This window comes from Rhinolophus sinicus, linkage group LG05, assembly GCF_036562045.2.
Source record: "Rhinolophus sinicus isolate RSC01 linkage group LG05, ASM3656204v1, whole genome shotgun sequence".
Lineage (NCBI taxonomy): Eukaryota > Metazoa > Chordata > Mammalia > Chiroptera > Rhinolophidae > Rhinolophus > Rhinolophus sinicus.
Window position 1 is genome coordinate 170871652 of NC_133755.1, and position 17347 is coordinate 170888998.

A 17347-nucleotide genomic window follows, 5' to 3' on the forward strand; every position below is an offset into this window, starting at 1 on the left:
TGTGCTTAACTCTTATATTTGGCAGAAATTTGAGTTTGTATGCACAGATTGAAGATGGAATTTCCTTTAACATTGATTATTAAAGTAATAGAGGGAATAAATGTGGGTAGATCCCAAAGCAGCTTTTTCACTACATAATTTTATGAGTAACCTCTTAGATTAGGAAAATGACATGCTTTTACATGCTAGATTTACAGGTCTACCATGCCTTTTGTGTTTTATATCAAGCTTAACATTTAAATCAGAAAAGATATATTTTGAGAGTGTCTTATATTTCGTTGGTTTTGGTATAAAGTTTATAGAAAATGCTTATTTTACAGTTGGTTATTACTGAACCCATATTCCCTCAAAGATTCCCTATACATTAGGGAACTTTTTGTCTTAAACCTAAGTGTAGGCTTGTGGGTTTCAAACTTTTTCACTTGTGATTCTAAGAGATACATTGTTAATGCTACTTGGAGTGCACATATATATGAAATTAAAACAAAATTTTCAGGAAATAGTACTTGTAATCAGTTATACTCTATCTTTTGTAACTAGTTTATTTTTTTAAAAGCTGATTGTGGTACGTTAAATTGATTTCATCAATCACAAATAGGTCAGCGTTCACAGTTTGAAAAACATTTGTTTATCATATAGTTTCTCTGGGTCAGGAATCTGGGAGTATAGCCAGGTGGTTCTGAGTAAGGGTCTTTCAGTCAAGGTGCTGAGTGGGTTAGAGGATCTGCTTCTAGGGTAGCTCACGCTCCAGCAGGTGGTGCTCGCAATTGGCAGGTCTCAGCTCATTTCCATTGGATGCTTGAGTGTCCTCACAACACGGTGGTGGTTGGCTTCCCCCAGAGCTAGTGAACCAAGCAAGAGCAAGGAGGAAGCCACACCATCACTGCCACATGCTGTTAAAAGCATGTCACTAAGTCCAGCTTACAGCCAGGGGGTAAGTATTAAGCTCCATGTCTTGAAGGGAGTATTTAGGATGTATTTTAATAACCCCCACAAGTCTGTTATTTCTCCTGTTTCTGGATGAATTAGGATTGAACCAGAAGCCTTGCTGAAATCAATCCCTAAGTAATTATTGAAGTTAATTCATTTTTTTTTTTCTCTGAGGGCATGTAGTCTCACGCCCTTCTCAATCTTCAATTTGAGAAAGCAGGCTCAAATAAGTAATTAACTGGCCCGAGGCCATTTATTTTAGGAAAAATAAACAGATTTTCTCTGACTTTTGTCATGAATAATCTCTGCTGATAAAAATGGGAAAATTGGCTGATTTAAAAAAATTCTTTTCTAAAGAAGTTGTAGTGTATAACTGTTCTTCCTTAGTCTTCCAGCTTGCAAGCTTCTATGAAGTGTGATCGAAATATATGGTGACTGTTTAAATTAAAAAAATTTTATTACGTTACGACACATTGCCATTAATCCCCCTCAGAATACTCCCCCTCGCTTTGAACACACTTATCCCATCGTTCTTGCCACTTTCTGAAGCAGCTGTGGAAGTCCTCTTTTGAGTCTTTAGTTGTGCTGTTGTGGCTGCCTCCATGTCCTAGATCGATTCAAAATGTTTACCTTTCATGGTCATTTTGACTTTGGGAAAGAGCCAGACATCGCACGGTGCCAGATCCGGTGAATAAGATGGATGAGGACACCGTAATGTTTTTGACAGAAGTTGCCATACCAGAAGTGATGTGTGACACGGAGCGGTGTTATGATGGAGGACACTCACGAAAGAGGACTTCCAGAACTGCTTCAGAAAAGGACAAAAAGGATGGGATAAGTGTGCGAAGTGAGGGGTAACATTTTGAGAGGGATTAATGGCATTGTATCTTTTACTGTAACATTTTTTAATTTAAATATTTACTGTGTCTTGATCACACCTCGTACATGATAGTAGTTATACTTCAAACGTGTTTGTCCAGCAGATAATGCTTGATGTCTTTATAATTTTGCAGACTTCTCACACCAGCATCCCCCCAATTGATTTTTTTTGAGGAAACAAAATGTGCACTTGATCCTTGAATGTGGAGGTTAGGGCCGTTAACCCCCATGAAGTCAAAAATCCAAGTATAACTTTTGACTATAGCCAGCTATTCACATCTGCAGATTCAACCACCCTCGATAGAAAACACTATTTTCAATTCATGGTTCGGAATCCGGTGCTGGGAATGTGAAAATACTGTTTTCAGTCCATGCTTGGTTGACTCTGAATAAGATTGGCTTCGGTTCACATGAAGCCGGTGGATATGAAGGGCCAAATGTATTGGGAGAAACAAACCCGGACCTGCGCAGCTCAAACCCGTGTTGTTCAAGAGTCAACTGTACTCAGCAAATGAATTCAAACTACTTATTGTTAGCTCCAGATGCTGTCTTCTGTACTGACCTCAAGATCGTACTGTGGAACTGTACCAATTAGCACATTTCCAAGACCTAAAGGAAGACATTATAACTTAATCAGAGTTTGAGTGTAAAGAACACTATAGTACTTCTTTTCTGCTGTGGAATTTTCATGGGCACTTTGGATCTAGAAGGATTTGTTCAAAGACTAGTTTTGGCTTAAAGATGAGACCCTGACGTTGGTAGTGTGAATGCAGCCAGGATGAATTTAAATTATCTTACACTTTTGCTATTACAGAGGTAGTTAATGGCTGCTTTTTTCTTAAACTGCTTTCTGGTTTCTCTTTACCAGCAGGACTCCTGACAGTTGCTATTCTGCCCCGACACACTGATTGTACGTACTTATGTGGTTACTTTTCTTACTTGCTATTTATCTATATCTTGTACCCCCCCCCCCCCATTCCCACTGTAAGCTGGGATAGCCTTTTATGTATACTGCTGGTACTCAAAGGCTTGCAGAATTGAATTTGTAGTTTAAGGATGACCTAGGATGGTAATTTTCCCATTAGAACTGAATGAAAAAATGTTTCTTGTAGAAAGCCTGTGTATATAGGTAGTGGTGGTGTATACTCACTCGTATGTTTATAACTCTGTTAAGATGCTTACAGTCCCGTGAGGGAGAAGAACACCATCATATATTTAATAATATACAGTTTGTTCTACACTCCACATGTGCAAAGTGCTGTGGTAAAGTAAATGGAAGTTGATATTAAACTGAATCTTGAAGGGTGAATAGATGTTTGAAAGACATATTAGATTTGTGATGTTTGGGGGGAATTGTGCATTTCTCAGCTTTACTCCTTCAATATACATCTAACTTAAATTGTTTTATTGGTGTGTTGCCATCGTATTTTGGTAAGTTGCTTCTTAAGTGGCATTTACATTATTATTTCTCTAGAATTGTGCTATCCAGCCACATATGACCCTATCAGTTGTCACACTAGCCACATGTGCTTTCAGTAGCCACATGTGGCAAGAGGGTACCTTATTGGACAACATAGATGTTACAGAACATTCCTATTGTCACAGAAAGTTCTGTTGCTCAAGGATCATGTTTTGCTCATCTGCACATTTTCTTTTTTTTTTAAACTTTTTATTTAAGTGTGTTTTTCCAGGACCCATCAGCTCCAAGTCAAGTAGTTGTTTCAATCTAGTTGTGGAGGGTGCAGCTCACAGTGGCCCATGTGGGGCTAAACTGGCAACCTTGTTAAGAGCATCGTGCTGTAACCAGCTGAGCTAACCGGCCGCACCCCCCCCACCCCCCTATCTGCACATTTTCACATTATCTATAGTCTGTTGAGTTAGGAACCGAATGAGGAAACTTGGCTTCCTGACAGCATTGGGGAGACAGTGGTTGGTATTTATGAATAGAGGGGAGAGAGTACAGCATGTTATTAACTGTGGTTAAGAATATAGGCTTTGGAGTCAGATCGGGGTTGGAATCATGCTGTCCTTTAAGCTGTTTGGCTTTGGGTGTCATTTAACCTCTGAGCCTCAGTTTTTTGTTTTACTCAAACTGGGATATGTTTTATAGGATTATGTGAGTGTAAAATAAGAAAGTGTATGTCAGTGGGTTTAGCACAATACCTTAGTAAATGATAAGATTGTTAACATTTTTGAAATAACTGATTTAAAGAAATTTTTAGAATTAGTGTACAGTTGTGAACTTTAATATAGGTATACATTTGAGTAACAACTACGACAATCAGGACACAGGACAGTTCTATCACTACAAAAAAATTCCCTCATGCTGTCCTTGTATGTTCGTACTCTCCTCCAGCGCTTTCCCCCTGGCAGCCCACTGCTTTGTTCTCTAGAGCTAGTTTTTTTCTTTTCTAGCTTGTTCTATAAATGGATTCATACAATATATAGCCTTTTGACACTGGTTGAGTGAAAGATTTATCCAAATTGTAGCATATATCAGTAGTCACCACTGATTTTTAAAGACATTTTAATTTTGAAATATTAAAGTTTTTTATTGAAATATTTCTGGAAAAACAAAGATGTGAATCTGAAATTTTGCTTATAGAATTGTGTTTGACTCAGGGTTTTTTGTTTGTTTGAAAGTGAAGTAAATGATATTTATAGGGAAAAAGTACTTCCTCTGATAATAACTGTGTGTCTGTGTCTATCGACTTGTTTTTCTCTGTGAAGGTGGCTGATCATTGGCAGGGGAGGCTCCTGTTCTTAATTTATCTGTACAGTTGCAGCAGACGCCTGATTTGAAAAAGGTGGCTGTTTAAACATTAATTTCTAAAATGTGCCCTGCAGGTAGGATAACCAGCTGACTGCTTTGCCCGTGCCTTTCCCCTTTTTAACACTTGAAAGTCTGGCTGCTCCAAGAAACCCAGGATGTGAAAAGGCCACATAAAGAAAATCCAAGGATTCCAGTTAATCATATTTCATTAATGAGACATCAGACAAGTATTGTACCTACTGTGTTTCCCTGAAAATAAGACCTAGCCAGACCATCAGCTCTAATGCGTCTTTTGGAGCAAAAATTAATGTAAGACCTGGTCTTACATTAATCTGGTCCAGCTAGGTCTTATTTTCGGGGAAACGGGGTAATCTTACTTGCCATGAGGGTGCTCAAGAGTCAGAATCTCCAAGGTAACCAGAAGTCAGAACATGGGAGGCTTTTTAGATTAGACTTTAACTCTCATAGCTTCACATGTTAATTCCATTAATCCTCACAGCCACCCTGAGGTAGTGTTACTGTTAAATCCATTTTACAGATGATGAAATGGAGACTCAGATTGGTTCAGGGATTCTCCCAAGGTGATGCAGCTAGCTAAGCAGTAGTGGAGTAAGAATTCAAATCCATGTTGGTTTTAACCACTGTGCTCGTGAGTGTAGATATTTGATACACTCTGAGTAGTGCTTCCAGAGTCATTCGTGAGTGTACTTAACTTTTTAGGCTCTCTTCAGTTTTCTGGTGTAACTTCTTAGTCATTTTGTTCTTATAGAACTTGTGATCTTGAAAAACGTTTGTGTTACACCTAAAATAATTTAAAAAACTAATTCTATAACTTACATTGAAGCTTTTATCATAAATTTAAATAGTTGAAAAAGATGTAATTTCTGATATAAACATTGGTATTTAAAAATAAAGTTATTATGTGTCTTTACTGTATCTAGTGGAATGAAATAATACCAGTGAGTTGATGTCCACCGTGATCTGGTTAAACATAAGTAAATGATTCAAATTTAAGTTACTGTTTCTCCTTGAAAAACTTTGTGTTAACATTTCCACCATAAAACGTTATCCTCATCAGTAAATTTTTGTGCTTGAAGGTCTTATCCTCTTGTTCTTCGCATATTTAAGTTGAAATGTTAAATTTTAATTTGCCATGACCCTACAGCACCAAATGTTCAAGTCTTAAAAATGTTATAATTAATAGAGTTGATCCATATAGCAAATTATACACATTGATACTTGGAGTAAAATTTTAATGGAAATTTCCCGTTATTAGGTGGGGGATAACATGGTCTCAAAGGAGGTTTTGTTGACCACTGTTTTAAAGTGTCCTCTTGTTTGGTTTCCTAAAGATTTTAAAATACAGGTTAAATATATTTAAAGGTTTTTAAATACAGCGGACCAAACTCATATTCAACAGGATGGGTGAGAGATGCCTTCTATACAGAATGAGAAGGGAAGATGGGGATGGAGAACAGGCCTGACACACTGATTGCAGGTGTGCACAGGACAGCAGTTTTAGGAAAGTGCTTGGAGTGCTTTAGACTTGGAGGCTAGAAAGCAGTTATTGAACTCTCCGTGCCCACACGCTCCTTGGGAAGTCGGGTGCCCTTGGGCCATAGGTCCCTCAGACAGACTGCTGCTTGAGACTCGAGTGGTGTGCTGAAAAAGACACCACAGGATGTTCCCTTTCACTCTATCACAGCAAATGTATAAAAGATACCAGTAAGGGTATAGTGTATTCTTTTTGTGGAATGCTTTGTAGCAGTAAACAAGTTGTAAAATGACAGCGTCCCAATTCTGAACAGAGTAATACTCTATTCATGGATATATATATGGAATGTATAGGAAAAAAAAGCCATTTAAATTCATGGTGGTGGAGAGGGTAGTGAACTGGAGGGGTTAACGCATAAAAATAAGGCAAATGAAGATAAGACTGCTTTTTAAAAAGAATGTTAATTATCAATTCAAGATGGTAAACATAAATGTTAAATTCTTTTACTTGGTATTTTTTTATTTCCCTAAAGTATGTGTGAAAGTAAAATGTTTCTATGAGAAGAACATTTTGACTAACTTGGTAGTGAAGGGATGGAAAGTATTAAATTAATAAAAAGCAAAGTACCAGTGAGCTGTCAAACTCAAATTATGAATGCCATCTAAAGTAGGTTCATAAAACCAATTTCTGCCATCTAACACCTGTGTCATTTTTATATTTATTTCAACACCCCTGAGATCCTGTATGGTTCTCAGCCAGGCCCATGATTGGCATTCCCTGGGGATAGGTTAGGTGTAGTGTCCAAATCTAAGCCTTTGGCTTTATTAAGTATGTTTGCCTACATTTCCTAGATGCTAAGCTTCTCCAGAGCTCTTTAAAATAAACATTTTCCTTTCAAATTGTCTGTTAACAGACCCAAGAACCAGATCATTCATAATTTTTATTCAAGCAGCAATACATTTAGGGGCTGAAATGATCGTTATAACCATTTCTTGATTTAAAAAATTAAATACCTATTTAATAAAATATTTCCCCCAATAGTGAGCATTTATTTTTGATTGCAGAACTTGAATAGCTCTTGAAATGACACTTTTCCTTTGGTCATCACTTGATTAGAAAAACACTCGTCCCAGTTCAAACATTACCTTAGGGTGACAAAAAATGAGAATTATTAATTTCAAGGCAAATCATTGGTACAAACTAGAATGACTCTTGCAAGGTTGTGAATAATTGATTCTCCTGAAGTAAGAGTAAGTACTTGTCTTTCCCACATGGCAAGCTGCAGGTCTGGCACAGGTGCTTGCTGTTGGGCTGTACATTGTAAATCTACAGCCAGAACTTTCTTTAAGTGCCGTCTTTAAAAATGTGGAACTTTTTGAAAAAGCACAACACATTTTCAAAATACTACCATAGTCACTTGAAACTTAACCTCGCTTCCAAATAGGCCTAGTAACTGGCACAAAGTCATGCTTTCCCCCCTATCATGTTCTCCGGCAAGTTACCTTCATTGTTTTCCTTAAGCGTCTCACCTCTATGGTGATCAGAATGACGATCATCCATTCCAGGCGCAGCGCCCTCTTCTCCGTCAGGTGATTCCGCATCAGATCTGTCAGCTCCATGCAGTGCTGAAGTTTTTCATTCATGACCTGCATAGGGAAAGTACTAGAAAGTATCCTGTATTTATACTTAAGCTAAGAAGTAACAGGATCGCATGCTTCAAAATTCTAAAGGTTTGAAATATGTATGCAGTGAAAAATCATCCCTTCAATTCTTGCTCCCCAGTCCTCTCCCCAAAGGCAAACCGCCAGTGTTCTGTCTTGTGAATTCATTTAGACATTCTGTGGTGCACAGATCTAACTGCTAGAAATACTTTGCATACCGAGGCTCTTGTATTTGTAAGATTTGGATGGAAGATCTAAAAATAAAGCATATGAGTTCCAGTTTTTGGTGGCTGCCCTTGGATTTTTTAGCAGTTAAGAATGGCAATGGCCTTAAGATGGTAAAAACAGTGATTACCTTCTGCTAAAACTTCAAATGTCACTGTCAAAACCCCCAAATGTTAAGACGGCCTGCTGCACACTCACCACTAGATGGCAGTGCTTTCAGCACTGCTGAGGTTCTGCTGGCTGATGGCACCCTCACAAACGGGTTGAGGGGTTCATATAGAACACAGAATCTTTGAATTTAAGATTTGGATGTGACCACTGGCAAGTTTATACTTCCTTAATCTCTCTGCATGTCACTTTTGGAAATTGGGAAGTCTGGGAACAAATTTTTAAAATTTGATTCCTCTTGATTACTTGGGTATGCTGAGGGTGCAGGTTGGTCAGTGGAAATTGAAGACATCACAGATGCATCTTTGGGATTTGAAATGTATTAGTGCACCATATTCATTATGATTTTGCAGAGCATTAAACAGCCTCACTAATGAGAGAACACAAGGAACCACACTGATGGTGTGTATTTGCCCATGTTTCCAGACATCACCCTGTAGTTGCTCATGTATAAATGTTTCGAACAACGCCTTTCTTTTCTTCCTCTCTTTCTTCCTCTTCCTATTTCTGTTGGCTGCGTGATACTGGTCTATAAACGTGCTTATCTTGAAGCTTCTCTCTTCAAATACCCAAACCTCTTCCCTTTTCTTTCAGCTTTGACTAAAGAACTGATGTTTTCTTCTTCTACTTTCTCATCCTCCAACTTATTCCTTAGCATTTAGAAGTTGTACCGTGTCTCCCTGGAAATAAGACCAGGTCTTATATTAATTTTTGCTCCAAAAGACTCATTAGGCCTTATGTTCGGGGGATGTCATCCTGAAAAATCATGCCAGGGCTTATTTTCGGGAAAACAAGGTATATATCACCACAACTCCCCCGAAACTTCCCAATGTCTCCTAACAGTAAATGTAACTTCTTTTAGATTCTAAACCTCAGTTAACTCAAGCATTTGACAACACTAAGAAGTGCAGGCTTTCTTTAACTTCCCCCTCCCGAAGAACTAAGTTCTGACCAGTATTCTGAGTGTTCCCTGCCTAATCTTGCCTTTAGGTGACATTTCCCGAAGTCTTCGTCTCGTCCCAGTCCTCTAGCTCTGTACTCCTTACATGATCTTACCCACTGGTTTGTGTAGGCGCTTCCTAAACTTCAGTCATTTCCATCTCACCATCACTATTTCTGTGATATAAATGTGCCAACTGTACTACTTAAATTCGAAAAGATTTTACTTAGAAATGTTTGTTTTAAAAAGAAACTCACTGCCACAAATGGAAAACCAGTATGATGTGAACTAGTGTTGCCTACAGAAGCTGATCCTGACAACTGTGAAAGTGGGAGATGAGCCTACAACAGAGCCACTAAAATCAAACCAAGCCTTTCTCCACAATAAACAAATGTTACTCGCTTCAATGCTTAAATGCTACTTCTGGGTCCATGTGCTACCTAGGTTCATCTCGTATATGTATCTCACCTTTTGGGAAAGACTGCTTTAAACTATTTTCTGATGAATCCCACATAAATGCTTCCTCCTCTACCTGCATTTCTAACTACCTATAAAATACGGGTTTCCTGCCAGCACCTCAAAATTTAGCATCTCTCAAACTAAAACTGACATCCTGCTCAAGTCTTTCCCTCTTGGGTTTCCCGTCTCAAATCAGGTCACTCTCTTCTCAGTCACCCAAGATAGAAACCTTTGAGCTTTAATCCCCACTCCCTACAGTAATCCTTGGCTGTAAGAGCCTTGAATCTGCCGTCTGCTTATCTTGTCTTAATACTGCCTGGTAAGCCTCCATCAACTATTCATTATCTAACAAAAACGGTCTTTTTTTCATACCCTGGCATCAGAGTTCATGTCAGTCTCCTGCTGAAAAGCTTTAAACATGTTACCATTGCCTTCTCCGTAACATAAAACTCCAGATCGTTTAGTCCAATCACTTGAGATGGTGGCATGCCCTTCAGTCTTGAAGGTGCAGTCTTTGTGAAACCTTTCCAACCTCCTGCCCCTTCCCCTTAGTGCTCCCACAGCACTGTTTCCTGATTTTAGCACTTACTTCATTCTGTCTCCTAGTCATCTGCTGTCTGCCCAGAACCTTCCCTCCTGCCCCGCCTCTTTGAAGGAGTTACTCTCACTATTTCCAACCACACGACGCTGCCAGTCAACACCCAGTGGACAGCCTCCCCACCCGCCCTGAAAAGCCCAAGGGTAGCCGGGGTTGGTACGAGACCAGGCTGGGCCAACCATGATGCCCAGTTCCCTCACACGGCTGCCCAAAGCTTAGACCCATGTCCCAATCCTCTGAAGTTGCCAGGCAGAGTGAAATGTAAGCTCCCCACACCTCTTTCTCCCCATGTCAGAGAATGCCACTGAGAAGGAAAGAAGGGAGCCAAACTGGTACAAGATGCTGAGGACAGAAACAGTCCTAAGACCTGTTGGGTCTGTGCAGCAGACGTTCCTATTCCCACACGCCACATGGGAGCACGTACATGGTGATATATAAGGAAGATCATTAAAATTGTTTTTCTGTCATGTGCAAGCAAGAAGAGGCCCCACTAATGCATGCCTCCTATTTTCACTTAGCTATGGAGGCATGCATGTTACATGCACACAGATGAGGGAGCAGGGAAAAATGGACATGTCACAGAGGTGGTAAATGTGAAGTAGCTGCTAACTACGCAAGAAGAAAAGTTGGGGCACTGTGGGCAGGGGGCCAAGGGGAGGACATTTCAAGCAGAGGAAACAGCATAGGGGCAAGTATAGCTAGAGAGTGGAAAACTTGGATGGAAGTGCTTGGAAGTGAGGTTCAAAAAGTAAGTACCAAACTAGGTGAGACATACTTGAGACCCTAAGTGGTAGGCAGAATAATGGCCCCCCTCCCCCAAAATTCCCATCCTAATCCTTGGGACCTGTGAATACGACATGGCAAAAGAGGATTAAGACTGCACAGGTATGCAGGTCAATAATCAGCTGATCTTCAGGAGAGAGTCGCAGGTCATCTGAGTGGGCCCAGTGGAATCACAAGGGTCCTTAAAAGGAAATTGCAGGCAGAAGAAGAGTTCAGTAACAGGAGGACTCAATTTGCGTTGCTAGATGGAAGAAAGTGCTATGAGCCAAGCAACGTGGGTGGCGTCTAGGAGCTGGAAAAGGCCAGGAAATACATCCTACCCAGAAAATCCAGGAAGAAATGCAGCCCTGGAAACGCCCTGAGTTTAGCCGATGACTCCCATGTCAGACTTCTGACCTGAATAACAAAGTATGTTGTGTTAAGCTGGTTTGTGGTCATTTGTTAACAGCAGCAATGGAAAACTAATACATCCTGTTATAATGTCGGAATTTTATTCTTCAGGAAATGGGGAGTCCTTTGGTCTTCAAATAGTTAATATTTACTGTGCTGGGCAGAGGAGATGGATTGGTGAATAAAACACATCTCTACCTTCTTGCTAAAGGGTTCAGTCTAGAGGCTGGGAGATGGTGAAGAAGGTATTAGTCCAGGTGAGAGAAGGGTGAGCTGCAGTGGGGATGCACGTTAGTTAGGGGGCTTGAAGGCAGGGACAAGTATGCTACCCTTCCCTGTTTCAGCAGCCCAGGGTCTATCACACAATAAATACTTGTCAATGAATGAAGGACACATAGGAGAAAAGGAAAAGACTGACTGACTAGATGTGGAGGGTGGAGTGGGAAGAGGAAACCAGGAGCAGTATCCCGTTTCCGGCAGCCTGATGAGATGGGTGAGCGTAGGTGGTCGGTCCTGCCATTAACCAAAATAAAGAACAGAGAAGATTCAACATTTCCTGGGAGGATGGAGTGAATTTCATTTTGAAATCTTAATCATTGACTAATACTACAAATACATACTGAGCACATACGCTATGTGAGGTCTGTGCCAAGAAACGGGAATGTAGCAGGGAAGAAAACAATCATGGTCTCTGATCTCATGCAGCCCACATTCTCGTGGCCAGTGACACGCACAATTCTAAAAAAGACGCTGTGAGCTATGACAATGTGGAAGGTCTGTGAAGTTTAGTAGGCACGTGGAAGCACCAGGAAGGCAAACTTTGAGGTTAGAGGTATAGAGTTGAAATTAATCAGGAAAAGGTGGGAGTAGAAGTGATGAAAAACGACACGATTTCTCATGGAGTGGGCAGCACGAGGAGAGAGGAATCAATGCCCGCGTCGTGGAGGACAGCCACCTGAGAAAGTGGAGGGACCACTGTTCACTGGCTTCGGTCCCTACTACACTTGTGTAACTGCTCTAATCTTCAGCGATCTCTTAGTTACCAAAGGAAATGACCTCCATCCTCAAATTTTTGGACTGCTTTTTCAGCACATCTCATACCTAATCACACTCTTTCTCAAGACTTTCCTCTAGGGGAAGAAAACAAACAAAATAAAACAAGGAACAACTTTCTCCTGGTCCCACCACCACTCTTTCTTTATTCTTCTTTGTTCTTTGTATGTCTTCTTGTAAGACTGTAAAGCTTGTTGAAGGTCAGGACCAGTTCTTATTGTTTGCTCCCATTACCCAGACTGCTGGCATTGTGTTGAGCATGGTAAGTAAGGAAGGCTAAATTCTTTTAACTCCTTGTAAATGATCCTCATGAAATCCAACTAGTCTTACCTTCCTTTGGGATGCTAAGAAAATCTCTGAGAAATGTAGTTTGGGAACTTTTCGGTATGCTTCATAAGTCATGTGAAAGATTTACCATCAGAGAGCTGTCTCAGAGAGAGAGACTGGGGAATGAAACGAAGGACATTTAGTTGTAGTGACTGAACTCAAACCAAGGAGATGACAGTGGTAAACAGGGCACCTCTGATATTGGGAAGGCAAAGACAACTGAATGTGAGGAGAGTTCCGTGAAATCTGTTAGTGACCAAAGGAATTTTGATGAACAAAAGTTTTAATTGTCATATAAGTTTTCAGAAACAAAATATCCAAATCCGGTACATAAAGTGAAATGTAGTTCCAACCTATGTGGCCATGTGCTCAGCAGGCATTTACCTACTGTAGGTTCCGATCCACGTACCTTGCCTTACGGGCCCACAAGCCGAACCATCCCTCTGTCTCTGGTGTAGCCATCATATATTTAGGGGAAAAGCATCACTTTTGCTGCTACGTTTTAAGGAAGGAGAATCCCACAAGTGTAGCTCTAATTTCACTGAGTCTCCTTTCCCCCTAATACATTGCTACTTCTACTTTTTAACTATCTTGTCGTCCCAGTTTCTAACACAAAATGCAATAAGGATATGGTAGCAACGTGTGTAATTTATACAGATAATTTAAATGAACCTTGAAGTTTAGCTCCTAAAGGAAAATTAAAATGGATTTTCAGGGAATACTGGTATGGAATGAGGCTTTGCTCCTATATTTTCTTCCTGAAGTTTTATAATTTTAGCTTTTATATTAGGTATCTGATTTCATTTTAAAATGGTTTGAAGGGTAAAATTCATTCTTTTTTTACATATGGCTATCAAATTGTTCTAGCACCATTTCTTGAAAAGACTGTCCCCTTGTTACTGAATTAATTTACACTTGTCAAAAATCAACTGCCTTATGTGTACAAGTCTCTTTCTAGACTCTGCACTCTGTTCCACTAATCTATGCCTATTCTTATGCCAATATTCAACTATCTTGATTACTGTAGTTTGATTTACTGCAAGTCTTAAAAATCTGATAATAAAAGTCCTCCGACTTTGTACTCCTCTCAAAATTGCTTTGGCTAGTCTAGGTCCCTTGCATGCCATTTAAAAAATCAGCTTCTTAGTTCTAAAATAAAAAAGCCTGCTGGGATTCTGATTTGAATTGAGTTGAATCTATAGGTCAATTTCTGGGAGAAGTAACATCTTAATACTGAACCTTGTATCCTACAAATGTGGTATATGTCTTCATTTATTTAGTTTTTCAGCAATATTTTCTAGTTTACAGGATACAAGTCTTATAGCAAAAAAAAAAAAAAAAATATTCCTAAGTTATTTAAGTTTTTGATGCTATTGTAAGTGGTATTTTAAAAATTTACTTTCTGGGCCAGCCTGGTGGCTCAGACGGTTGGAGCTCTGTGTTCCTAACTCCGAAGGCTGCTGGTTCGATTCCCACATGGGCCAGTGGGCTCTCAACCACAAGGTTGCCAGTTCAATTCCTCGACTCCCGCAAGAGATGGTAGGCAGCGCCCCCTGCAACTAAAGATTGAACATGGCACCTTGAGCTGAGCTGCCACTGAGCTCCCGGATGGCTCAGTTGGTTGGATCGTGTCCTCTCAACCACAAGGTTGCCGGTTCGACTCCCGCAAGGGATGGGGGTCTGCGCCCCCTGCAACTAGCAACGGCAACTGGACTTGGAGCTGAGCTGCGCTCTCCACAACTAAGACTGAAAGGACAACAACTTGAAGCTGAACAGTACCCTCCACAACTAAGATTGAAAGGACAACAACTTGACTTGGGAAAAAAAAAGGCCTGGAAGTACACACTGTTCCCCAATAAAGTCATGTTCCCCTTCCCCAAAAAACATTGCTTTCCAATTGTTCATTGATAGTATAAAGAAAAATAATTTTTTGTACATTGACTTAGCATCTTGCAACTTTGATAAATTTACTTACTAGTTTCAGTAGCTTCTTTGTAGATTCTTTAGGATATTTTACATACAAGATGTCGTCTGTGAATAAATTTAGTTTTACTTCTTCCCACAGGAGATTTTAAATCTTGGGGCTACAGACAAAGCCACCCACAGGGACTGGTGCTGAGTCTAGCTGGCATTGCACAGGACTTTCTCCACAGGTCTAGGGTGCCAGAGACTGGGTGAGCATAACCCCTTAGAAGGGACTCAACCTCAAACTGGCCTTGACACTGGATAAACAGTATACTCAGCATACTACAGGTAGAAGGCAGAAGGGCTTACACAGCCATATTGTTCTCAGATATCCTTCTGCTTGCACGTGATCTTAGCCATGAAATAGCTGACCGTTTGGCTGTCAAGGTATTCTTTACTAAAAGAGGTGTCCTCAGTTGACCTGTTGTCAATAGTTCCATCTTGAACAGCAAGGGTAGACAGATAAAAAAGGCCACCTCCCAGGTCAAAGATCAGAACATTTCTTTTGACATCAACCTTGTCCAGGCCAAGTGGCACTGGAAGTTGGCTCACCGACAATTATGAACACAGTGAGACTAGCAGTGGTGGCAGTGCCTTTGGTGGACTGAAGCTGGAGATCATTAAAGTGACAGGAGTGTGAGTGTGATGTGTGTCACAGTAATTGCAAAGTAGGCTTCTAAAATTTTCTCTACTGTTTTCAAGACCTGAAGTCTGGCAGGCAGATTTCTAAGATGCCACCCGAAAAGCTCTGCTCCTGGTATTCACTCTTGTGTAATCCCTTCCCTTGGACTGTGGGCTGGGCCTAGTGACTTGTTGCTAAGAAAAAGAATATAGCAAAAGTGATGGGATGTCACTACTGCTGTGATTAGGTTACAAGATTGTGACTCCATCTTTCTAGCTCCCTCTCTCTCTATCAAGGAGCCTATGTGGCAAGGAACCGAGGAAGGCGTCTGGCCAAGAGTGTGGGAGGAACTGAATCTAGCCAACCAACCATACGAGTGAACTAAGACGTGAATCTTTCCCAGCTGGTCCTTGAGAGATGACTGCAGCCTTGTGAGAAAACCAGAGGACCCGGCTAAGCTGCATCTGGATTCCTTTTTTTTTTCTTTTTAACTTTTTTATTTATTTGTGTTTTTCCAGGACCCATCAGTTCCAAGCGCAGTTGTTTCAATCTAGTTGTAGAGGGCGCAGCTCACAGTGGCCCATGTGGGGATCGAACCAGCAACCTTGTTGTTAAGAGCACTGCACTCTAACCAACTGAGCTAACCGGCTGCCCCTGCACCTGGATTCCTGACCCACAAAAATGGAGCTAATAAGTGTTATTTTCAGCCATTACATTTTGGAGCAATTTGTTTCACAGCAATAGCTAACTAATACAACAGGAGATAGCTCCTCTGTTTAAGGTTTCAGTATTACCCCCTTTTACCTGGATCTTCAGCCTGGGTACCCAGTCCACAACCATGGAAGTCCAATGCTTTTCATGTCTGATCAGACAACAGGATTGTCAAATCTGTGTCTAATTGGACATTTAAGTATCTAAAATTGGGTTGAAGAAGTCCACTGAAATTTCATCTTACAGTATCACGGATCATAAACATAACACATTAAGCAATGAGGTAAACTGGAGGTATTACAATTCTCTGGAGGGAGTGAGAAAAGATAATCAGTAGACACTAACATGGAAGACAAATCAGATGTTGAAATTATCTGACAAGGATTTAAAGCGGCCATCACAAAAATGCTTTAAAAAGCAATCATGAACATGCTTTAAACAAATGAAAAAAAAACACAGAAAATCTCAGTAAAGAAATAGAAAACATAAAGAATCATGTGGAAATTTTAGAATTGAAAGATACAATAAACAAAATAAAAACTCAGTGATGGGCTCAACAGCAGAATGAAGGTAACAAGAGGAAATAATCGGTAAACTTGAAGATAGAACAATAGAAATTACCCAATATGAACAGCAGAAAAACCAGACTATAAAAAATGTGAATAGAGCCTCAAAGACTTGTGGGGGTATAAGAAAATACCTGACATTCATGTCATAGGATGATAGATTTCTCATCAGAAACCATGGAGTCCAGAAGAAAGTGGTATAGCATTTTTTAAGTGCTGAAAGAAAAGATTGTCAACTCAGAATCCTGTATCTAGTGAAAATATCCTTCAGGAATGAAGGGGAAAACTAGACATTCTCAGATGCAGGAAAATTGAGAGAATGTGTTTCCACAGACTTTAAAAGAATGGCTAAAGAATGTTCAGAAGAAAGGAAAGGAAACAATAAAAGAAGAAATTTTGGAACATCATGAAGAAAGAAAAAAGAAAAATATGGGTAAATAGAATTTCCTCTCTTTCCTAAATTATGTTTGATGGTTGAAGCAAAAATTATAACACTGACGAAGTTCTCAATCATTACGACAATTTTATGGTAAATGCCGGAGCGTAAAGGGACATAAAGGGAAGTAAGGTTTCTACACCTGATTTAATCTGGTAAAATGTCGAAACCAGTAGACTGTTAAGCTATGTATGTACAAATGTAATACCTAGAGCAACCACTAAATGTCTCTGTAAAGAGATATACTCAAAAACAATATAGGTAAAATCAAAATGGAATTCCAAAAAATGTTTGTACCCCACAGGAAGGCAGAGATTGATACATGCTACATGGACCTCAAGGCATTGTGCCCAATAAAAAACCCCA

The 17347-nt window shown here is 40.0% G+C and overlaps 1 protein-coding gene across 2 annotated transcripts in view; it reads right to left on the reverse strand.

The window, feature by feature from the left end:
* Positions 1–6999: 6999 nt before the first annotated feature.
* The window catches only part of RMND1 (required for meiotic nuclear division 1 homolog), a 37769-nt gene continuing 27421 nt past the window's right edge, over positions 7000–17347 (reverse strand). For both annotated transcript variants that reach the window (XM_019735436.2, XM_074333709.1), the window contains 2 exons: positions 7607–7723; positions 7000–7222 (listed from right to left, as the gene is read on the reverse strand). In XM_019735436.2, coding sequence (XP_019590995.2) covers positions 7190–7222; positions 7607–7723 — 150 coding nt within the window. In that variant the 3' untranslated portion in view covers positions 7000–7189. The remainder of the gene's footprint in view (positions 7223–7606; positions 7724–17347) is intronic.